Genomic DNA, 25,350 nt, shown 5'->3' on the forward strand with positions numbered 1-25,350 from the left:
TATTGATAAATTAGATGATTATCCCAAAAAATCATGGAGTTGAGATATTTTTTTATGATATCATTTTAATAATGATATCTCATATATATAATTTTGGTACAAAAGCCAATCTTTCTACAAAATTTCAATGTATTTAATAACTCATTGTACCAATTTACAAATAAGCAAAAAAAAAATAAATTAGAGGCCAAAACAAAAAACATTACAAGCCCAAATGAAAAAGAGACCCAGTGGCCCAAAACACTTAAACGATTTCAGTAAAACTAAAAATCCTAATCCCATTTGCCTCACTGCCACATTAGAGCTCCTCGTCCCGAGGCCTGACACGCCTTGGTCGCTGTTTCACCAAAATGGCCAGCGCAGGCCTCTTTTGTCGCTGCTAACCGCGCGCCAATACCTGCAAAAAGGACGAAGAAAAGACATAAACAACAAAGAGATGGCAGTAGAGAAACAATAGCGAAACAGAAATAATGAACAATGTAAATATTATCGCTACAAAAGCCATGACAATCAATGTATTCAAAATACAAGCAATCAGGTACAAAAAAAAAAAAAGAAAAAAGAGAGAAATAAAAAAACAAGATTTTGAAAAGAACACAAAGATAGTCTTTTATTTTTTGTTTAAAAAGATATAATAAATACGTATAAAAAAAAGAGGGAGAGGAAGGGTTCTCACTTGTCGTTCCACCTTTTGCCATCGTCAAGGACCACTTTCAGCACCCTGAATATCTCAGAACCCATTTGGGTTCCGACGAGGGTCGGATGAACGCAGCGAGGCTGAAATTTTTCCTTCGCATTTTCTTTTTCTTTTTTATTTTTTCGATTTCAAAAAAAAATATTCGGTTTAGATCTGGGTTTTAAAAAATAATTAAAAAAAGGGACTAAAAGCATTTTTTATTTTCCGGCTAGGCGGAGTCAAAGCGGAGCCATAGCGGAGGCTCGCCGGTACCCAGGCCGGATGTGGGAAAAACCGAGAGAAAGGGAGAGCTCTCAGATTTTTTTTTTAAACGCAAACATAATCAAAATTTTTAAAGGTTTTTGTCTTATATAAGCGATGCTAAACGACGTCGTTTTGGCCCTTGTTCATAAGTCCCAAAACGAGATCGTTTTGATAGGACCTGATTGCCAACCTGGGACCCAACCCGAACCGCGCAGGATCAGCGCATTTTTGACATGGGGGGTCTAATTGCTCCATGGGTCCTTCCGCTTTTACAGTTGGTTTCAATTAGGTCCTATTTTATTCTTTTTATTTTTTTTATTTCTATTTTGGTCCTTGGACCATTTATGGGAAATAGACATCCTAAACGTTGTCGTTTTGAAGCCGACACGGAGACTCGACCCGATCCATCCTAGGATCCGCGTATTTTTGTGGCAATGGTCTATTTACGACCCTGGTCCCTCCACTTTTGGAATTGTTTTCAATCCAGTCCTAATTCTTTTTTTCTTTTTTACATTGGACCATTTAATTTTATTTCATTTTTAATTTAGTCCCTTGATTTGTCAAAAGGAACGGCGCATTTAGTAGGGTTTGGGATATTTTCTCAATTAGTCCCTCATCCTTTTCGCACATTTCACTTTAGTCCTTTATTTTGTTTTACTATTTAATTTATTATGTTTTATACTTACAATTTTATTTAAACTTCAATTTAGTCCCTTATTTATTTAATCTTAGCCTTTCATGAAATTTATTATTATTATTTACTTACTTATTTATTTACTATTGTAAATTTAGCTTTTCATGCAATTTTTTTATTTACTATTATTTACTCATTTATTATTGTCTTACTTCTTATTTTTTAAAAATTAATGATGTTCATATTTGTACATTTTTCGCTCATTATTTTTATTTGTTCATCTTTCGCTCGTTATTTATACATATTCTCATATTATTTATATTTACATTCGTTATTTAGCATCTAGCATTTTTTTTATTTGTTTTAAATTACCTTATTTATTTTATTATTATTATTTTTATTGTTATAGTTACATCAGTATTATTATAGCATTCTCTTATTTATTTAATATATATCATATCTATATAGCCATATTATATTATCTCATCATCACTACATCATACATTATGTTTAAATATAATTGGCCGTTTTTATACTATTCCCCCAAATAAGATAAATACACATTGTTTTAAATGTTACATTTATTATTACTTAATAAAGGAAATTTCAAAATTCAGGCAATGTCCCGTATTTGGAGATTTGAGAAGTCGTGCCCTAACTTACGGGGTTCAACTTTCTACTTGAACCTAGATAACCGGACATCCCTTTTAAAATTGAAACACATGAGATTTAAATAGTAATTAAATAAAGAGTAAGGTTATTTTTTAGAATTCGAGATGTTGTGTCCTAACTTACGGGATATGACCTTTTTGTTACTTCGAGATAAGAGAGCCTTTTACACACGTTTAGATTTATTCAAGTGATTTTAATTAAAAGTAACATTATGTAAAGTGCGATCATGTTTTTAAATTCTCTTCAAAATTTCAATTTTCAACACTAAGACATCAAGTAATTAATTAGGTACCAATTTTGGGTGTCACGAGGGTGCTAATCCTTCTTCGCACGTAACCGACTCCCGAACCAATTTTCTAAATTTTGTAGACCAAAAGTCGTTGTTTAGTAAATCAAACCTTTTATTAAAACAATCAAATTACGAGGTGATCCGATCACACCTCATATAAAAAAGGATTGGTGACGACTCCCACTTTTTCATTTTTTAAGTGATCTAAAAAAAAAAGAGTTTCAATACTCATATTAAAGTTTTCCCTTCTCTATCTATTTCTTTTTAATTTATTTTGATACAAAAGTTAATATATAATGAGATACTCAATCTTTTTTGATACCATTTTAATATATTATATATATAATATGATTTTGGTACAAAAGCCAAGATATAGTGAAATACTCTTTCTATAAATTTTCAATAATTCACATTAAAATTTCCCTTCTCTCTCTATTTCTTTTTCTTTTTGGTACAAAAGTCAACACATAATGAGATACTCAATCTTTTTTATATCATTAACATATTTTCAAGGATTTATTTATTTTATAAAATATATATGAATTATGTACAAATTGGTTATTTTCAATCCATCCCTTTTCAGTTCACACACATCACTATATGGGGATAATATTAAAAAGATATAGTTTTTAGATATTAATAAAATAGTATTACTTTATTAAATTTTAAAGATAATAAAGTGTTATTATATACTCATCTATATCTAATATTTCTCTAATTTAATTTAATTTTAATTAAATTACTTAAAATAATTAATTTTTTAAATTATAAACAAAAATCTTTTCTTCTTTTACAAATTTTAATATTTTTTTTTCATAAGTTAATGTTTTTTATTTTTGTGCGACCAATTTAAAAAAAATAGTAATTTTTGTGCAATTTTTTCTATGTTATTTACACATAATTTTGGTTATTATTTTATCTTGAATCCGAAATCTTGAACCCTAAATCTTAAATTTTGAGCTGATACATCGAGATTTAGGGTTTGGATTCAAGATTTATGGTTCAAGGTTTTTGTTTGGGGTTACGAGTTTGGGGTTACAAGTTTGGATTCAAAGGTTTAAGGTTCAATGTTTGGTGCAAATTTTTTTTTCAAAATTGTGTGTTAATGACATGGAAAAAATTATTAATGACAATTTTTAGTGTTTGGGTTCTAGGTTTAGTGTTCAGGTTTGGCGTAATTTTTTTAAAATTATATATTAATGACATGAAAAAATTATTAAAATATCATTAAATAATTAAAATAAATAAATAATATGATGGGAAAAGTTCATAAAATAAGTTCTATCGATGATTGTATAACAATTTCACGTCTAATACCTACAAAACTTAGTTTTTTGGATTATTTTAATGCAAGTTATTCCCATATATATTTATATATATAATCGTGCACATAAAACCATCATATTGTTAACAAAAAAATACAACAAAGCTTCGACAATGGCTATTCCTATAGTGCTTGAAATTGTATTTCCACCGAGTTTGGTCCTCGTTGCAGCATCTGTTTTAAGTCTAATATCGCTGGCAATTCTTGGGGTTTTAGAAACGAAAGAGATTCACTTGAAATATTCCAAGTTCTTCAATGCTTCTTCTTCTTCTTCTTCGATTAGCTTTAAAGTTCCCAGTAGAGTTGGCATGTTCTTGATCTACACACCAGCTTTCCTTGTCGGTGTTGCTTCCTTTTGGCTTTTCCCTGATGGAGACTTTAGGTTTCTTTTGCTCAAATCTGCCATTACCATCCATTTCTTTAAGAGAATTCTTGAGGTATCTTTTCTCTTCTTTTTCTTTAATAATTGGGGAAATGATATAGATTAGGATCCAAATTCTCTTTTACTCTTTAAATTTCTCCCAAATAGCTTATGTTGAAACTTAAATACTAATCGAAGTGAATTTATTGATTAAACATTGCAGGTGATTTTCATTCATAAATACAGTGGAGAGATGTCTCTAGACACAATAATAATTATACTTGTCAGCTATTTCTTTGTCAGTTTAAGCCTGATTTACACACAAACTTTCAATCAAGGACGCTCAGAACCGTCCATTGATTTGAAGTACCTTGGAATTGTGTTGTTTTTAATAGGAATCAGTGGCAATTTCTACCACCATTGCATTCTTTCCCAGCTAAGAACAAAGGGTGACAAAGAGTACAAGATCCCCAAAGGTGGTTTGTTTGAGTTGGTGATTTGCCCACACTATCTGTTTGAGATTTTAGGGTTCTTGGGAATTAGTTTGATTTCTCAAACATTGTACTCATTTTCTACCACTCTAGGCATTGCTGTGTACTTGATGTGCAGGGGTTATGTCACCAGGAAATGGTACATGTCTAAGTTTGAAGATTTTCCCAAAGAAGTCAAAGCTGTAATTCCATATGTGTTTTGATGCATGGATGAAGGCTTTAATGTACACCTACCGGAAGGAGATTTAAATTGATATTGCTACCCAAGAAATCTCGAGAAAATATATTCTCCAATTAATCACTTGTATTCTATCTTTTGACTTTAATACATGTTTTTAGACCATATATGCAATTTCCTAAAAAATGGGAAATTGCAAATGATAAACATGTTCTTTTAGACCATATATGCAAAAACTTTAGACCCTCTATATTTACCATTTCTTATGAAATAGTCCATAGCCAAAATTATAAATTTCTCAAGTGCTTGCTTGAAAATTTTAAAAACAATTTTAAAATAATAAAATCAACATATGTAAAAATTAGAAAATAACAAAAAAAGTTATTTTGATTTTTTTTTTCACTAAAATTGTTTTGCAAAATTAAAAAAAAAGAAGAAGTTGAAAATACAGTTTTTTGACTTTGATGAATGGAGTTCTCATTATTCTTGTTATGAGAAAAAGTTATCGAATGTATTTTCATTTTTGAATACAAATTTTTATTCACCAAACTTTTTTTTTCTATTTCTAAAAAATAAAAAATAAAAAGTAAAAATAAAAATAAAAAATATTTTCAAAAAGAAGTGAAACCTTACAGTATGTTTCAATTGCACTAAAACAAGGGAAGGGAAAGGAAAGTAAAAGAAATTAACATCATTTTTTTTAGGGGAAGCTAAGAGAGTTGAATTTTCATTATTTTTCCTTGAATTATTTAGTTTTTATTTGCTCCATTTAGGAGGAAAAGCTAGGAAAAAGAAAGTGTAGATTCTTTTTAAGATGTGGAATTACATTTTTTTCTTATTAATGTTAAGTCTTAGTTCGATTGGCATTGTTGCCAGTGTAAGAAGACGTGAGTTCAAGTATGTTGATGTACATTGTTCTCTTATTTAATGGTTGGGGAGGAACTATGAACAGTTCTAGACATTCTATAAAAAAAATAAACATGATAAAAACTTATAATAAGGTAAATGTTAAAAATAAAAATTGTAAAAATTCCTTTATTAATTTTATCTATTCAAACAAAGAGGGTGACTAATGGAATAGAGGAGTGAGAGATTTTTCCGATTCCTTTGGTGATATATCCGGCTGCAATTATGAGACTTAAAGATACCGGGCCTTTACCATGTTGAGCACCTCGCAATTACCTATACGAAAGGAATATATGGGTGATGAAAGGGGTTGCCGATTGCTTTGGAAAAAAAATGTGGATCAAATGGGGCTTTGGGAAACCAAACTAAACTACATAACACGTGATGCCAATTTGCTATATGATAAATAATTGTGCACATCAAACTATATCTGACGTGACCACGCCTCAAGCTCCATCAAGTCCTCGTCTTATCCAATCGAGCTCCCAAAGGGACCAATGACCCGAGCTAGGTCCAAGCAACTTCAAGAAGCTGTTTCAGCTTTGTTGCTTAAGTATTAGAAGGAGAATCAGCTCACTGAAGATGGGAAAGCTCGAACCAACTCCTTGAAGAATCCATGCACCTTAGTGCAAGCTGACTTCAGCTCAATTTCAGCTCCCTTAGCTCAATTCAACTCCAATCAGCTCACTTGAGCTCAATTCCACCTATTTGAGCTCAATTTGGCTTCTTTCCAGCTCGTTAATTTTATTATTTGAATAATTTGAGTGTTAGTTTTATTTTAATTATTTTACTACAGCTCATAACCGAATTTTCTAGCTCAATTCAGCTCATCAAGAATTTCGACTATCATTGAGCTAGCCGAATTTATTATTAATTATATTTTATTTATGTCTTTATTTTAATTTGTTAAATATGTCTTGATATTATTTAATTTAAGCTAAATGTACCTTGAATCTAATTTGTTTATATCTTTTGTAGGTACATCCACATGTGGGAACACAATTAATGAGGATTCATGAACATTTCTGGTTCAATGTATGTTCAGGTAAATGCATGACTACCTACAACGAATGGTTGCCTTAAAGATGATGCATGAATGATTCAATACAATGAATGGAAGAATGCATGAATATTCACTTACATGCATCGGTTGCTGTCCATTGATCTCCTAAGTACCTATTCGGCCAAAAGGCATCTTTTGGAGTATCTATTCACACCTTGGCCGAACCTAGACATGCCTGTTGACACTATTTTTTTTGATGAAAAACGGGGTCGACTTCGGTTTTTGAAAAATGAAACGGGAGTCGCCACCAATCCTTTTTTATGATGTGTGATTGAATCACCTCGAAAAGTGGTTGTTTTTAATAAACGGTTTGATTTTATTAAAACAACAAGTTTGGTCCACGAAATTTAGAAAAACAGGTTCGGGAGTCGGTTATGCACGAAGAAGGATTAGCACCCTCGATACGCCCAAAATTGATACCTAGTTGATTACTTAATGTCTTAGTGGAGAAAAACTAAAAACTTTATAGAAATTTAAAAATACGATCTCTGTATTAAAATGTTAAAAATTTTCAAGAAAAGGGGCATATTTCACGTTATTCGAGAAATAAAGCATCATATCTAGTAAGTTAGGACACAATGTCTCGAATCCCCGATACGTAAAAATGCTTGTTTAAAAGATATTTTCGCAATCTTGAATTTAAAAGGGAGATCACGACCAATGAGTTAGGACGCGATTTTCTTCTAAATCCTGAGATTATTTAAAACTTGAGTTTAAACTTTTTTTGTGCATTTAGATTTATTGTGAAAATCGAGACCCAGTAAGTTAGGGTACGATCCTCTCAAATCTAATACACGAAATGTTATTTATTCAAAACAAAATTTGTTATATCGAATGAAATAAAACATGAAGTCGTAGTAAGAAATATGCGGAAATAGATTATATCATTAATATACATAGCAATCCTAATAAATACGATGATATAAAGATAATACAAGTAACAATTGTATTAACGAGATAAAAAAACAAATTTGTAATGTGCAAGAAAAATATGCAAACAAATAATATTAGAACATTCTAAAAGAATAAATAAATAAAACAATAACAATAATAATAATAATAATAATAATAATAAAACGTAAATAAGTAAAATAAGTTAAGAAAATGAATAAAAAGATAAAAATGTAAAAAGGAAATCTAAATATGTGTATATATATGAATTTTAAAATTTATGCTTATATACTTTGTAAAAATGTGTGCGCATATATAATAAAAAAATGGAATTAACAAAACATAAACAATAATAATAGCAGAAATAATAATACTACTACTACTACTACTACTACTACTAATAATAATAATAATAATAAGGTAATAATTAATTAAATAATAAAATTGCTAAAAAGGGACTAAATCGAAATAAAAATAAAAAATGGGGCGAAATTGAAATAATAAAAAAAAGAAGGGATTGATTTGAATGTGCGAATAAAATAGAGGGGTTGGAAGGGAAAATTTCCGTTCTCCTCTAAAACGCACAGCTTCAATGAGGACCAAATCGAGAGAAAAATGAAATTTTGTGGCAAAATTGAAAAATAAAAAACAAAATAGGACCTAATCATAAACAGCCTCAAAAGCGGAAGGACCAGAGGCGCAAATAACCCCTTTTATCCAGAAACACGCGGATCCTTGGCGGTTCGAGTCGGGTCGGTTCGATCCATGTCAAAACGACGTCGTTTTGAGGCTTTCTGAACTCCTCCAAAACGGTGCCATTTTAATATCCTATATATTCCAAAACTATTCCAAAAAATTTCATTTCCCCCCTCTCCAAAAAAAAAATCTGAAAATGCTCTCTCCTCCCCCTTTCTTCTCCCCAGAATCCAGCCATCGGTCTGACCGAGAACCACCGCACCGGTCGCCGGCGCCGGTGCCACCGTGCACGGCGGCAGGGAGACCAAAAGTTTCCCCTTTTTCTATCCGACGTAAACCCTCGGCCTCTAGACACTCCGGCGACGGCGAAAAGGTAAGAAAAACCTCCATTTTTCCTTTTTTTTAATATTGTTTTGAAATAAAAAAAAATCAAGAAGAAAAAAAACAAAAATAAAAATAAGAAAGCAACCTTGAATCTTTGATCTATTTTTTAAACCGTTTTCTTTTTTTTTTTAAAAGGAATCCCCCTTACAATCGGTTTTAAATGGCTTTTATAGCCATTTACAACATTTTTTTCTATTTTCTAATGTTTCTCTTGCGTGTTTGTTCTTCTTTGCAGGGAGTTGTTGGCGCGGCAGGGAGGAGGCCGTACGGTGGCAGAGTCGGTGGCGGTACGTGGGTGACAGAGGCTAGGGTAGGATGCGACGCCACTTGGGTTAGGGGGCTAGGGTTTCTGTTAGGTGTTTAGGTTTTGGGCCAATCGGGCCGTCTAGGGTTTTTATTATTGGGCCGTTTTAGGCTATTGTAATTTTGGGTTGGTATTTGGGTCTAGGTAGGTTGTAATGGGTAGGGGTTTAGGTTTGGGTTTTAATTGGGTATTGGGCCCCGGGCAAATTTGGGCTTGTACAGTTGCCCCTCTTTGCTCGTTGTCGTGTAACGAGAATAAAGCAAAGACCAAGAAAGACCAAATTTGCCCGGTCTCGCCGAGTCTTGACTTCTTGTGGTGCTTCTTTCTTTAGGTAGCCTCCTTCCAATCCACTGTGTCTTGTTGCTTAGATCCACTCCACTGCACTTTAAAAAGATCTGACTTGTAGCTTCAATCTTCTTTGTAGCAACTTCAGGGGGACGAGATTCGTGGTTTTAGTCTACTCCACTGCAACGTTAGTGAGATAAGACTTGTAACTTCAACCTGCCCCACTGCGACTTCAGGGGGATAAGATTGGATGTGATTTTAGTTTACTCCACTGCAACGTCAGGGAGATAAGACTTGTGGCTTAAATCTGCTTCCTACTATCTCGGGAAGATAAGATTTGCAGTTTTCGATCTACTCAACCACTGCTTAGGGAGATAAGACTGCAATCTTCATCCTATTCCACTACTGCTTAGGGAAACAGGATCTGCAATCTTCGATCTACTTCACTGCCAAATACAGGAAGACAAGATCTGTTATCTTTAACCAACTCCACTGCAACCGATGGAGGCAAGGCTTTGTTTTCGATCTGCTTCGCTGTTAATGCATGAAGGCAAGATCTGTTATCTTTAACCAGCTCCACTGCAACCGATGGAGGCAAGGCTTTGTTTTCGATCTGCTTCGCTGTTAACGCAGGAAGGCAAGATCTACTATCTTTAACCAGCTCCACTGCAACCGATGGAGGCAAGGCTTTGTTTTCGATCTGCTTTGATGCTAATGCAGGAAGGCAAGATCTGCGATATTTAACCAGCTCCACTGCAACCGATGGAGGCAAGGCTTTGTTTTCGATATGCTTCGCTGTTAATGCATGAAGGCAAGATCTGTTATCTTTAACCAGCTCCACTGCAACCGATGGAGGCAAGGCTTTGTTTTCGATCTGCTTCGCTGTTAACGCAGGAAGGCAAGATCTGTTATCTTTAACCAGCTCCACTGCAACCGATGGAGGCAAGGTTTTGTTTTCGATCTGCTTTGCTGTTAACGCAGGAAGGCAAGATCTGCGATATTTAACCAGCTCCACTACAACCGATGGAGGCAAGGCTTTGTTTTCGATCTGCTTCGCTGTTAATGCATGAAGGCAAGATCTGCTTTCTTTAACCAGCTCCACTACAACCGATGGAGGCAAGGCTTTGTTTTCGATCTGCTTCGCTGTTAATGCATGAAGGCAAGATCTGCTTTCTTTAACCAGCTCCACTACAACCGATGGAGGCAAGGCTTTGTTTTCGATCTGCTTCGCTGTTAATGCAGGAAGGCAAGATTTGCTTTCTTTAACCAGCTCCACTGCAACCGATGAAGGCAAGGCTTTGTTTTCGATCTGCTTGGCTGTTAATGCAGGAAGGCAAGACCTGCTTCTTTAACCAGCTCCACTACAACCGATGGAGGCAAGACTTTGTTTTCGATCTGCTTCGCTTTCAATGCATGAAGGCAAGATCTACTTTTTTTAACCAGCTCCACTACAACCGATAGAGGCAAGGCTTTGCTTTCGATCTGCTTCGCTGTTAATGCAGGAAGGCAAGATCTGCTTTCTTTAACCAGCTTCACTACAACCTATGGAGGCAAGCCTTTGTTTTCGATCTGCTTCGCTGTTAATGCAGGAATGCAAGATATGCTTCTTTAACCAGCTCCACTACAACCGATGGAGGTGAGGCTTTGTTTTCGATCTGCTTCGCTGTTAATACATGAAGGCAAGATCTGCTTTCTTTAACCAGCTCCACCACAACCGAGGGAGGCAAGGTTTGTGTCTTCGATCTGCTTCACTGTCAATGCAGGAAGGCAAGATCTGTTGTCTTCAACCAGCTCCATTACAACTGAGAGAGGCAAGGTTTGTGTCTCCGACCTGCTTCGCTGTCAATGCAGGAAGGCAAGATCTTTTGTCTTCAACCAGCTTCATCACAACCGAGAGAGGCAAGGTTTGTGTCTTCGATCTGCTTCGCTGTCAATGCAGGAAGGCAAGATCTGTTGTCTTCAACCAGCTCCATCATAACCGAGAGAGGTAAGGTTTGTGTCTTCGACCTGCTTCGCTGTCAATGCAGGAAGGCAAGATCTGTTGTCTTCAACCAGCTCCACCACAGCCGAGGGAGGCAAGGTTTGTGTCTTCGATCTGCTTCGCTGTCAATGCAGGAATACAAGATCTGTTGTCTTCAACCAGCTCCATCACAACCGAGAGAGGCAAGGTTTGTGTCTTCGAACTGCTTCGCTGTCAAGGCAGGAAGGCAAGATCTGTTATATTCACTGATATGTTCTCTAGGGAACATGACCTGTATAATGAACCTAATTATGCCTAATGATTAGGATGTCATGAACAGAATGAATCAAATGCTCCTAACTAGATGTGTATGAATGACATTTGAATGAATGTAAAATGTCATGAAAATGATTCCTTAATGGTTAGGTTATCATCACGAAAAAGCTTATTAAGGCTTTATCACTGACGTGCTACAACGCCTTCTTGCTCGGTTAGCATATCCAAAGAAACACTTAATCTGATTGCCCCCCATTGTGAACGTCAAAGTTCAATCCATTGGGACATAAAATTTGTACCATCAATCTCTCACTGTAACCCAAGGGTAGAAAGATATGGCTTTTCTTAATCTTCTCCTATCGCAATTCAAGGATGTGAAACTCTTTGGTCATTTACCTCATCCCCAAGGTGTCATACCAAATGCTCATGCACAATCGCAAAATTTTCTTCTCCAAGAAAACCTTTTCTTATCACTTGGTGATCATTGCTTGTTTGTTCATTGAAGCTTTGTCACCAATTAGTCATCTTGTTATTTTGCTCTATCAATGTTTTTTTTGACAGCAAAATCTGAAAAGATAGTATTTATTTAGACTCTTCCTTCTTAGATATTTCACCCTTTAAACTTGGTGTGTTCTAAACAATAGTCCTGTTTCAGGATCCTATATTATTTAGAAACTTCTAGAGTAATATAAAAAACTTCCATTGTGAAAGTATTATTAGTCCATTAATCATTATTCTAATGCAACATGTTTGCAAAAGATTATAACGATAGATAAAATAGAATTGATATGAGAGCATAGCCCGAAGTGGATAAATTATCAAGGATAGTAAGAATAAAAGGGGAATTAATTGGGAACACGTATCTTGAAAAAGAATGAAGTATTTCAAGAACAAGAAATTCAACATAAATAGTATGAGGACTAGATGCCCCAGATATCGTAGCTTGAACTTCTCTGTACAAACTCTTTGAAAGACCATTCTGAGTTTGACATGTGTTTAGGAGATCTACAGGACTTTGTTGATGCCCCAAGATGTTGCTTACCCTTTCCTATTGATTCAGGTATAGCAAGATCATCACATGCCCCGATCTGATCACTTCATGCCCCATTCTGATCAATATTTGAGCCGCCCTTCGGGTTTTCAACTCAAATCCCTTTTGGCCTAAAGTGCCCTTTGCGGGTTTTCCCCTTAGCCTCTCCATTTTTACTCTTTCATTTTTTCATTTTTTTTTCATTTCATTTTTTTGTTTTGTTTTGTTTTTTTTTTACTCAAAGTGCCCTTTGCAGGTTTTCACCTTGGTCCTTCCTTCTTCTTTAAACAAAGTGTTTCTTAACTGGATCCTAGTTTATAGGATTGACAATCTCACTCAGGATCGGTGCTCCTCTGAAAATGGTCTTCTTTACAACATAGGGACATTCCTGGTTTGGCATTCATCTCCCTTTAGAATCCTTTCGTCAATGAAGAATCTTTTTCAACATCTAGCCCTCTCGTGGAATTTTCTGAGACGAGCCTGTTTATTATGGGCTCATATTATTTATTTATCCGACCCTGATGAATAGCTTTTAACCCTTTTCCTAGGGCCAATTGATCACATCACGATTGGATCCCTCCAACAAGCAATTAGGGGATTTTAATAGGTAAAACTACCTCAATCCTGTAAACCAAAAAGAGAGGTGTTGCCCCAGTACAATGTTCGACAAACTATGAGGGCAAATGGTAATTTCTCATGCCAATCATTGTTCACCTCTAGGTAATTCGGTGACAAAACGTGGTATCTACTTCTGAATTGATTTCAGACTTCAGTTATCGTGCTATCATTTAAGTTCAATGCATTTTCCAATACCATCCTCTCTAAAATTCTGTATCGGTATAGGATGACCTTGATCCATGAAGCAATGCCCATTAGAAGTCTTCAATAATGGTGATGTCCATGCCCCATTTTGCTCAAAAGTTGAGTTGTCCTTTTTGGGTTTTCAATTCAGATTCACCTTTGGTCAAAGCGCCCTTTGCTGGTTTTCGCCTTGACCTCTCCTTTTTCTTTTTCTTTTTCTCCTATTTTTTGACTTTGATTTTTTGGATTTTTTATTTTTATTTTTTTTGAGTTTGAACTCATGAGATCAGGCAAGTCCTGGTCATGCTTTTCGACCAGAATCAATGTTATTCTAAAGTCTTCCACATAAGATCTTCCACTTTTATCTTGTATGTAAAAAACCTTCTTTGGCACCAGATTTCTTTCATAGAGCCCTTTTGGGATGCAACTACGACAAAAAAATTTGGATCTTCCTTTTTAATCAGGATAAAATCCAACAACATCTTGAAGGGATAGATACTCGACTTCAAATGGGCAAAGCTATGCTGACTCAACGAGAGAGGCATTGCCCCGGCAAAGAATTGCATCGTTCGCACTGTAAATTTCTGACATCGCGCTGTTGTGCAGGTTTCATTATAAGAATCGAGGCATACTCTGATATGATCATACAAAGACATCTTTGAACTCTAGAGGTAACTCAACAAGGTCTTGCTTCGTCTCTGTGGTTAGGTCAATTCTAGTCTTCACCAAGCTCACAATTTCTAATGATTCATTGAGAGGTAGGATCTGTTTATCCTCTTGTTCTACCATTCTCAACAAGTCCGGAGATAGGCTACAATCTATGTCATCTTCAAAGTCGTGAGATCCCTCTAAACACATGTCTCACTCAAAAAGATATTCTAAGTCTGTAGTAGTGTCATTCATGTCGTTGATATTCAGGGACCTATTGTAGGTGCAAGAGAATATACAAAGAATGTATGAATTTAAGAATAATTATCTGCACAGTATGATTATGAATGAATGAAAGAATGATTTGGATGAAAGGATAAAAGAATAAAAATAATCATTCATAAGAAATGAAAGAATATTGGTTCAAAAGATCGCAAAGATGCATTCCATTAAAATAATGATGTTCAGACATGAGCCTATTTCACAAAAGACTTCTTGTTGCCTCTAGGCTGAAAGCAACAAGTGTGTTTTGAATATTACTCTGAGTAGGCTCTAAATACTACAAAGATTTCTTCTGCAGTCCGATTATTTAGAACACTCCCAAGTTTATAAAGGCGAATATCTAATGAGGTCCATTTTCAGTTGTCTTCATGTATGGCATTGATATGAACATTTTTTGACCCATTCACAAAACTCTATCTTGCTGGACCTTAGCTTACCGCTCTTGTATTTGCAGTTGTAGTTGGTCTTGCCTCCCCCTTTGGAATCGTTCAAGTTTTTTAATCTTTGGTCCATGTTTTTCTTCGGGTACCACAAGAATGTTGATTTTCCAGATTAACTGAAGTAATTTTACTCAATTAGGATCTTTTAATATTCTCTAATGCATGTAATGCGAATGCATGAAATGCGTGCCTACAGAGACGTTGATTCTGATTCAATTACATTTAGGAAACTTTTCTAGAAAGCAAATTCCTTTACATAAAATGGATACATGTACGACCTCACCATCATATTCCAAGAAACAACATCGATCTTTTTCCTCATGCGCATGTTTGAGATAATCTCACCAATTTCCAATGGACGCCACTGCTAGCTCCTTTTCTTGATCTTGGTCGCGATCCATCACTGCCCATCTTCATAAGGCTCGCCAGCTTCTTTGGAACGCCGAAGGCTCTTAGACAATCGCCTTGAATCCTCAGGCCATAAAACAGGGTCACGAACTCTTCCATCGCCATTCTCATGTTTCTCAGAATATATTCGGGAAGTCATATTGTTTTTCACTTTATCAAGAAATTCGTATTCCATGACAAGCTTTCTAATTTAGTAATCAGACTTGAATCAATATCTCTTTCCTAAGATGCAAATGCAATGCAATCATAATCAAAACACAACAAAAGGGTTTAGTACAAAATAAAAGCAAACAAGGAAAACAAAAGTACCTAGTCGGGTGACTATTAGGGGTTTGGAGTGGCTCTACCTAGGTTAAGTTCCTAAGTCCACTATATGAGGTTTGGCTCTAAAGTAAGGGTACCCGAACCAACAGATTCCTCGATCCTCACCCATTATAGGCTCATACGGACAGAGTTCGATTCAGGGGAATATATTTCCCTATGGCCATGCGGAGATGAAAATCTCGCGAAGACATAGGTACGGATGTATTCCGGAAGCGATTCACTATCCCAAGCGGAGGTGAAAACCTCACGAAAGCGTAGTTTCTCACTCCCACTTAAAAGGGTGTGACCAACGGTCATGCAATGCAATGTGCAGAAAGATACCAAAATTTAAACAAACAGAGCAATTATAAACTACAATGATGAAGATTGTAAGAAAGACTGATGAAATGCAATGAAAGGATCGTAAATTTAAATCAAATTTTCAATTTTCGACAAAAAGACAAAAAGTAATCAACACGTGGCTTGACTCTCTTATTTTAGTTCCCCAGTGGAGTCGCTAATCTGTTGACACCATTTTTTTGATGAAAAACGGGGTCGACTTGGGTTTTTGAAAAATGAAATGGGAGTCGCCACCAATCCTTTTTTATGAGGTGTGATTGGATCAATTCGAAAAGTGGTTGTTTTTAATAAACGGTTTGATTTTATTAAAACAACAAGTTTAGTCCACAAAATTCAGAAAAACGGGTTCGAGAGTCGATTACGCATGAAGAAGAATTAGCACCCTCGATACGCCCAAAATTGGTACCTAGTTGATTACTTAATGTCTTAGTGGCGAAAAACTGAAAACTTTAAAGAAATTTAAAAATACGATCTTTGTATTAAAATGTTAAAAATTTTTAAGAAAAGGGGCATATTTCACGTTATTCGAGAAAGAAAGCATCATGTCTAGTAAGTTAGGACACAATGTCTCGAATCCCCGATACGTAAAAATGCTTGTTTAAAAGATATTTTCGCAATCTTGAATTTAAAAGGGAGATCACGACCAATGAGTTAGGACGCGATTTTCTTTTAAATCCCGAGATTATTTAAAACTTGAGTTTAAAAATTTTTTGTGCGTTTAGATTTATTGTGAAGATCGAGACCGAGTAAGTTAGGGTACGATCCTCTCAAATCTAATACACGAAATGTTATTTATTCAAAACAAAATTTGTTATATCGAATGAAATAAAACATGAAGTCGTAGTAAGAAATATGCGAAAATAGATTATATCATTAATATACATAGCAATCCTAATAAATACGATGATATAAAGGTAATACAAGTAACAATTGTATTAACGAGATAAAAAAACAAATTTGTAATGTGCAAGAAAAATATGCAAACAAATAATATTAGAACATTCTAAAAGAATAAATAAATAAAACAATAATAATAATAATAATAATAATAATAATAATAATAATAATAAAACGTAAATAAGTAAAATAAGTTAAGAAAATGAATAAAAAGATAAAAATGTAAAAAGGAAATCTAAATATGTGTATATATATGAATTTTAAAATTTATGGTTATATACTTTGTAAAAATGTGTGCACATATATAAAAAAAATGAAATTAACAAAACATAAATAAGAATAATAATAATAATAAGGTAATAATTAATTAAACAATAAAATTGCTAAAAAGGGACTAAATCGAAATAAAAATAAAAAAATGAGGCGAAATCAAAATAATAAAAAAGGAGGGATTGATTTGAATGTGCGAATAACATAGAGGGGCTGGAAGGGAAAATTTCCCTTCTCCTCTAAAACGCACAGCTTCAATGAGGACCAAATCGAGAGAAAAATGAAATTTTGTGGCAAAATTGAAAAATAAAAAAACAAAATAGGACCCAATCGTAAACAGCCTCAAAAGTGGAAGGACCAGAGGCGCAAATAACCCCTTTTATCCAGAAACACACGGATCCTTGGTGGTTCGGGTCGGGTCGGTCCGATCCATGTCAAAACGACGTCGTTTTGAGGCTTTCTGAACTCCTCCAAAACGGCGCCGTTTTAATATCCTATATATTCAAAAATATTCCAAAAAAATTCATTTTCCCCCCTTTCCCCAAAAAAAAAAATCTGAAAATGCTCTCTCCTCCCTCATTTCTTCTCCCCAGAATCCGGCCATCGGTTCGACCGAGAACCACCGCATCGGCTGCCAGTCACCGGCGTCGCCGTGCATGGCGGCAGGGAGACCAAAAGTTTCCCCCTTTTCTATCCAACGTAAACCCTCAGCCTCTAAACACTCTGGCGACGGCGAAAAGGTAAGAAAAACCTCCATTTTTCCTTTTTTATTTAATATTGTTTCGAAATAAAAAAATCAAGAAGAAAAAAAACAAAAATAAAAATAAGAAAGCAACCTTGAATCTTTGATCTATTTTTTAACCGTTTTCTTTTTTAAAAAAAAAAAAAAAGGAATCCCCCTTACAATCGGTTTTAGATGGCTTTTATAGCCATTTACAACATTTTTTTTCTATTTTCTAGTGTTTCTCTTGCGTGTTTGTTCTTCTTTGCAGGGAGTTGTTGGCGCGGCAGGGAGGAGGCCGTACAGTGGCAGAGTCGGTGGTGGCACGTGGGTGTCAGAGGCTAGGGTAGGATGCGGCGCCACTTGGGTTAAGGGGCTAGGGTTTCTGTTAGGTGTTTAGGTTTTGGGCCAATTGGGCCGTCTAGGGTTTTTATTATTGGGCCGTTTTGGGCTATTGTAATTTTGGGTTGGTATTTGGGTCTAGGTAGGTTGTAATGGGTAAGGGTTTAGGTTTGGGTTTTAATTGGGTATTGGGCCCCGAGCAAATTTGGGCTTGTACAATGCCCATTGGTCTCCCATGCATTCACAAGCTGCGAAATTCATTTCCTTAATTATGAAGAACATCCATTCAGCCGAAATTAGACATCACTTTTAATGGATACATTTCTAGATTAGTTTCACACATTTAAAGCCGAATTACTTAGTTCTTAAGCTTGTTTAACCTGTCCATTCGGCTATCATGTGTAATCTATAAATAGTTTATTTCTTCTTTGTAAAAAGGTTAGACAATTCTGATTATTAAACTTATTTTGTGAGGTTACCTCCAATCATATTTCGTTTGAGTCTCGTTCTGACTTATCTAGCTAGCTAGTGGCGTCAGCCCGACTCTTTGAACTTATCACCTCTTTGGTGTGGCGTTCTTCACCCTTTTATACCTTTGGTTCTTACCTCTCTATAGGTAACGGGTCAAGGTCCATCTTCGATAATCCATTTAACCCACCTTGAGCAATATAAGTCCCGGGGCAATACTTTACATAGTATTGAATCGTTCTTACGCTTGAGTTCAATTTCCTTCCATTTTATCTATCAACTTATAATTTCTTTCTTTCTTATACCGAACCTATCAATCAACAATTCAAACCCTCTTTTGAACCTATATTGAATACTTCCGCTAATATTCTCAATTAATTCCATCTATCTATAAATTCGAACGAACTTCTCGTCGACGATTGGGCACCGTAAGTGAACTCGACTCAATCAATCGGGCCGGATCACGTCAATATCAGACTGTTAAGCAGGCAAATACAAGTAACCTCTAGCAATGGCTACCCAAGAAATCTCGAGAAAATATATTCTCCAATTAATCACTTGTATTCTATCTTTTGACTTTAATACATGTTTTTAGACCATATATGCAATTTCCTAAAAAATGGGAAATTGCAAATGATAAACATGTTCTTTTAGACCATATATGCAAAAACTTTAGACCCTCTATATTTACCATTTCTTATGAAATAGTCCATAGCCAAAATTATAAATTTCTCAAGTGCTTGCTTGAAAATTTTAAAAACAATTTTAAAATAATAAAATCAACATATGTAAAAATTAGAAAATAAAAAAAAGTTATTTTGATTTTTTTTTCAGTAAAATTGTTTTGCAAATTTTTTTAAAAAAAGAGTTGAAAATACAGGTTTTTGACTTTGATGAATGGAGTTCTCATTATTCTTGTTATGAGAAAAAGTTATCGAATGTATTTTCATATTTTCATTTTTGAATACAAATTTTTATTCACCAAACCTTTTTTATTTCTATTTCTAAAAAATAAAAAATAAAAAGTAAAAATAAAAATAAAAAATATTTTCAAAAAGAAGTGAAACCTTACAGTATGTTTCAATTGCACTAAAACAAGGGAAGGGAAAGGAAAGTAAAAGAAATTAACATCATTTTTTTAGGGGAAGCTAAGAGAGTTGAATTTTCATTATTTTTCCTTGAATTATTTAGTTTTTATTTGCTCCATTTAGGAGGAAAAGCTAGGAAAAAGAAAGTGTAGATTCTTTTTAAGATGTGGAATTACATTTTTTTCTTATTAATGTTAAGTCTTAGTTCGATTGGCATTGTTGCCAGTGTAAGAAAACGTGAGTTCAAGTATGTTGATGTACATTGTTCTCCTATTTAAGGGTTGGGGAGGAACTATGAACAGTTCTAGACATTCTATAAAAAAAATAAACATGATAAAAACTTATAATAAGGTAAATGTTAAAAATAAAAATTGTAAAAATTTTTAGAGCATGTCACAACACAAATAATCTTATCACTAGATTAAAAATTTTGTTGACTAAAATATATTTTTATTATACCAGTGTAAAAAAATCTAATGTTAATATTAAACTCCTAATTAAGTTTAATATCACTAATCATTTCACATGATAAATTATTAAAATATCCAAAGTTAATAAAATTTAAGAAAAAAATAAAATCAATAATTTCAAGGTCATGTTAAAAAAAATTACAACTCTCTAACAAACTACTCACTTAACTTTTTTTATTTTATCTTATTAACAAAACAAAAATATCTTTCTTATAAAATTTAATCATTTTTTTTGTCACTTTTTAGTTTACATTCAATAATTTCAATTTTGAAAAATACTCTTCCACAAACTAGTCATGACTTTAACATTCTTAAAAATACAATAAAACAATTAAACAATATAAAATTTTTAAAAAAATCTACCTTCATTTAAAATATAAATATATATTATTTTGGTAATTTTTTATAATAATTTTTTTGCACACATCATAAGAGTAGTTTACTTTTATTTAAAAAAATAATTTTTTTATAAACTAAATCAAAATATTATAAATCAATAAAACAATTGAGATAGTCGAATACCCAAAAAAAAGAAGATAATATCACAAGAATGAATCACTATTAAGACCTAGTTTAGGAATACTTATTAAAAGTACTTTTAAGAAAAATAATATTTTTAGTAAGAAACTAAAATTTTCGATTTCTAAAAAAAACTCTTAGGTCAATTTTTAACTAAAGAATCACTTTTCCTTTTAAAAAATAATTTATTTAAAAATATTTTTATCCTAAAACTACACTTTTTAATAACAATACTAACCTACATAACTTGCAGCCCATCTACCTAACACCAATTAAATAGCAAAAATACCATAAACCAAGAAATAAAATATTATAGATAAATCCAATCAATTGACTTGGTGACACTTATTTAATAACAAAAGATACCCTTAAAGCAAGATATAGAAATAACACAGCTCACCTATCCCCATAACAAAAGCCACAATTCCAAAGCAAAAGGATCCGTAGACCACCCCAAATAAAACCATGTAGTGAGATAAAAAGATTTTTTTTAATTGATTGATATTTGATTGTAGTATTTAATTTGATGAATTGAATTTATTAATTGATTTGATCAATTGATTCTATTAATTATTTATTTAAAAGTGTTTGGTAAAATTTTATTGATAGTTAAAAGTCTATATGTGTAAAATGACAAAATAATGACATGACACATTTTACTGTTAAGTATTTATTTGTTTATAATACTTTAATCTTTATTGGGTGAAATTATTGAAATAAAACTATATTATCAAGTAATTAAAATATCCCGTATGGAAGTTAATTAGTGAATATTTTTAAAATTTTAATAAACAAATTTCTTAAGTTCTTTATTTACAAATATTAACATTGTGGAAAATAATAAATTTTAATAGTGTATCAATATAATTGTAAACTATATTCTTAGTGCTAATTATGTCATGTTTTTAGTATGTAAATTAGTGATAATTATGTCACATTTTGAATAAATTTTTCAAGTAGCATATTTCTATTAATATAAAGTTGCATAAGAAATCATTTTACATAAGTAAATTAAAAACAAATTAAGAGTACATAAATATTCAAGAATGAACAGACTCGATTGAAAACTTCTCATGGCAATATCAACTTTTATAAGATTCATGATGGAGTTTTTTTTTAAATATTTATTTTGAACTTTGGAGGTAAAAGTGAAAATGAGAGAATTGAGACTATTGATATCTTGACACCCCTATTAGGTTTGAGAGCATGTAACACAGGGAGTAATTTTTGAGTAAGCATGGTTAGATATCTTATTCCCAATCAACTGTGTAAAAAGTTATCCATCATTGTATTTTTTGTTTTGGAGGTTTTAATTCAACAAGCACTTGTAAACTTCTATTCACTAAACACTACAATTAGAAAATTTAACAACTCAATCTCCCATTTGTACTCAAATCAACTAAAAAACACGTAAAACAATGCCTTAAACAATGTTTACCAAACACCCAAAATCAGGTTTTAGCTGATGAAGCTTTTTTCCTTATCATAGTTAATGTGACCACGGGGGTAATAAAATGCAATCACGATGAATTGTGATGAATATCAGCATAAATAAAAAAAGATGCAAATAAATTAAGTTATATAATAAGAATCACTTCTTTCGCTCACCTAACTTATTATGTTGAATAAATATTGCAGGTGAGTTTCATCCACAAATATAGTGGAGAGATGACTCTGGACACAATGATAATTATACTTTTCAGCTATTTGTTTCTCAGTTCAAGCTTAATTTACACACAAAATCTCAACCAGGAACTTCTAGAGCCATGGATTGATTTGAAGTACCCCGGAATTGTGTTGTTTCTAATAGGAATTAGTGGCGATTTCTACCACCATTTCCTTCTTTCCAAGCTAAGAACAAAGGGTAGCAAAGATTACAAGGTCCCCAAACGTGGTTTATTTGAGTTGGTGATTTGCCCTCACTATTTGGTTGAGATTTTAGGGTTCTTGGGAATTAGTTTGATTTCTCAAACATTGTACTCATTTTCAACCACTCTAGGGACTGCTTTGTACTTGATGGCTAGGAGTTATGCCGCTAAGAGATGGTATATCTCTAAGTTTGAAGATTTTCCAAAAGAGGTAAATGCCCTAATTCCTTGTGTTTTTTAGATACACGAATGAAGGTGGGCAATTTGATTAAATGATCTTCTACAAAAGAAAAATAAAAGTCCATGCAATCAAATTGCTTCTTGTTCAAATTAATGCCTGATCTAATGTTCAAATATGAGTTTGAATAGGATTAAGAACAAAGAAAAACAAGAAAGAGAGTAAACGAAGAGATAACAACCAAAGTTTATTAACGTAGTTTGAAAACAATCATACTCTATGGAACCTCGCTCAGTGAATAGTTTATTCAACAATTGATCCTACTATCAATTGGCTAAAACTCAATCTACTCAAAAAACAATTACAATCCTAATAGACAACTTGTTACAACCACTCACCAAAATACCTCACTTACAAACAATTTTAGCTTTCACAAATAATGTCTATGTATTTGGAAACACAAAAAATATTTAAAGACTTTTTCAGCACATTTTAAGCTCTAATTCATGCAGTTTCATAGTAAATTTTTGTCAAAATTCACACTTTAATTATAAAATAATTAATTTGCACTTAAATTATTAACATATTTAATTTTAATTATTTTTATAATAAATTTTCACAAATTTGATTTATTTTTGACAGTTTTGCACAAAATTTGAAAATTATTGGCTCGACAGACACCTTGAAAGGCTTGAACCATTAGAGAATTTTTGCATCAAGTGAACCAAGGGCAAGATTAAAAATTTTTCCAGCCAAGGTCGGTCCAAATGATGATAAGTTTATATACTTTATATTTATTTTTTATCCAAGTTAAATTGGGTTAAAAATTAATATAAAGCCTCCAGTGTGCTAAGCATTGAAAACTATCCAATGAGCAAATTTACAACCCTAAACTGACCCAATATGTAACACCCATTGTACAACCCAATTTATACCCGGAGCCCAAAACCAAACCTAGCCCAGACCTAACCCATTAAACCCACAAAGCCTAAAGATATAATGGCCCAAATAACCAAAAAAAAATCGAACAGAAGACAACAAAAAAACCCTAGGTGCGCCGCACCTAGGTCTGTTTTCTGACTGCCCAACGCCGCACGTCCCATCCCCACCATCACTGCTGCGCCGCACCAACTCCTCTGCCACCGACCCACCCACCGCCACTTGCACTTGCAAAATTAGAGAAAAGTGACAGTTTATAGAATTAAAAAATGTGTAAAAAGGCTATATAAATCTATATAAGGCAAATCGGGCAAAAGGTTTCTTTTTTCGAAACCCTTTTTTATTTATTTTTATCTTTACTTTGTTTCTTTAAAACTATACATATATACAGCAGGTATAAAAAATACACCATTTTTATTTTTTCGACCACCGTGTACGGTGGCCGGTGCGGCGGCGGCACGGCGGCGGCGTTGGCCGGATTCTGGGAGTGCCGAAGAAAGGGGAGAGAGTTGAGAGTGTTTTTGAGAAATTATTTTTTGAAGAGGAGATAAAATGAAGTTTTTTTGAATTTTTTTATTTAAATAGGGGAGCAAAACGGCGTCGTTTTGCTCACTCTTTTAAAACGCCAAAATAGCGTCGTTTTAAGGCCGACCCGAGATCTGACCCGCCTGCTTTAGGAGATCCGCTTGTTTTTATGCAGAGGGGTAAATTTCACTTTTAGCCCCTCCGCTTTTTACTATTTTCGCAATCAGTTTTTTTATATTTTTAAATTTGCCCCTTTAGTTTATTTTCAATTTCAGTTTAGTCCACGCTAGAACTACGTCGTTTTGAGGGAAAGGGAAAGTTTCCTTTCGATCCCTCCATGTTTCGCGCGTGTCACAATTCGATCCTTGGCCTTATTTTATTTCTGATTTCTCCCATGATATTTTGTTTATTTTCAATTTAGTCTTATTATTATATAATTGCTTATATATACACACGTATATATATTTTATAACTTATTTAATATATACATAAATACTCATATTTTTTTACATATCTATACATATATATCTATATACACATTTTTTTCTCCCGAATATGTATATACATACTTATATATATTTTACATATTAAAATATGTATATTTATATATATTTTTTATTTTTTTATTTTATTATAATTCACATACATATATATATTTTTCTCTTATATGTACATATACATATTTTTATATTTTATAATTTTTATCTATTTTCTTTGTTATTATTATTGTTTTACTTGATATTCATTTATTTATTTATTCACGTGTCCATTATTATCATTATTATATTCTTTAAATACTTCGGTTTTATTTGTTTATTTACTTGATATTGTGTATACATGATTGATTTATTTATTTTTATTTATCTTTTTCATTATTTTTTTGCTCATGCTATTGCTTGTATTATCATTTTACTTACATCATCATCATTGTTATTCCATTACACCCATTTTTACTCAGATTTGTAAAAAAAGGAAGATTTCGAAAATAAGGGTAATATTCGGTATTTGAGATCTTCGAAAGGATTGAGCCCTAACGTATTGGGTTCCAATTTTCTTCGTTGAATCTAAATAATCGAGAATACTCTTTAACCAAAAAAAACATAAATAAAAAGCTCATTATTGGGAATACAATACGGTGT

General features: G+C 33.2%; 1 protein-coding gene and 1 pseudogene across 1 annotated transcript; both read left to right on the forward strand.

The window, feature by feature from the left end:
* Positions 1 to 3,921: 3,921 nt before the first annotated feature.
* Positions 3,922 to 5,113, forward strand: LOC107915731 (very-long-chain enoyl-CoA reductase). The gene is made up of 2 exons (XM_016844868.2): positions 3,922 to 4,296; positions 4,444 to 5,113. The coding sequence occupies exons 1-2, from the start codon at positions 3,973 to 3,975 to the stop codon at positions 4,912 to 4,914; spliced, it is 795 nt and encodes a 264-aa protein (XP_016700357.2). The 5' UTR covers positions 3,922 to 3,972; the 3' UTR covers positions 4,915 to 5,113.
* A 3,528-nt stretch (positions 5,114 to 8,641) lies between these two features.
* On the forward strand, positions 8,642 to 22,847 carry LOC107915575 (3-oxo-5-alpha-steroid 4-dehydrogenase 1-like; annotated as a pseudogene).
* Positions 22,848 to 25,350: the final 2,503 nt, after the last annotated feature.

This window comes from Gossypium hirsutum, chromosome D10, assembly GCF_007990345.1.
Source record: "Gossypium hirsutum isolate 1008001.06 chromosome D10, Gossypium_hirsutum_v2.1, whole genome shotgun sequence".
Taxonomy (NCBI): domain Eukaryota; kingdom Viridiplantae; phylum Streptophyta; class Magnoliopsida; order Malvales; family Malvaceae; genus Gossypium; species Gossypium hirsutum.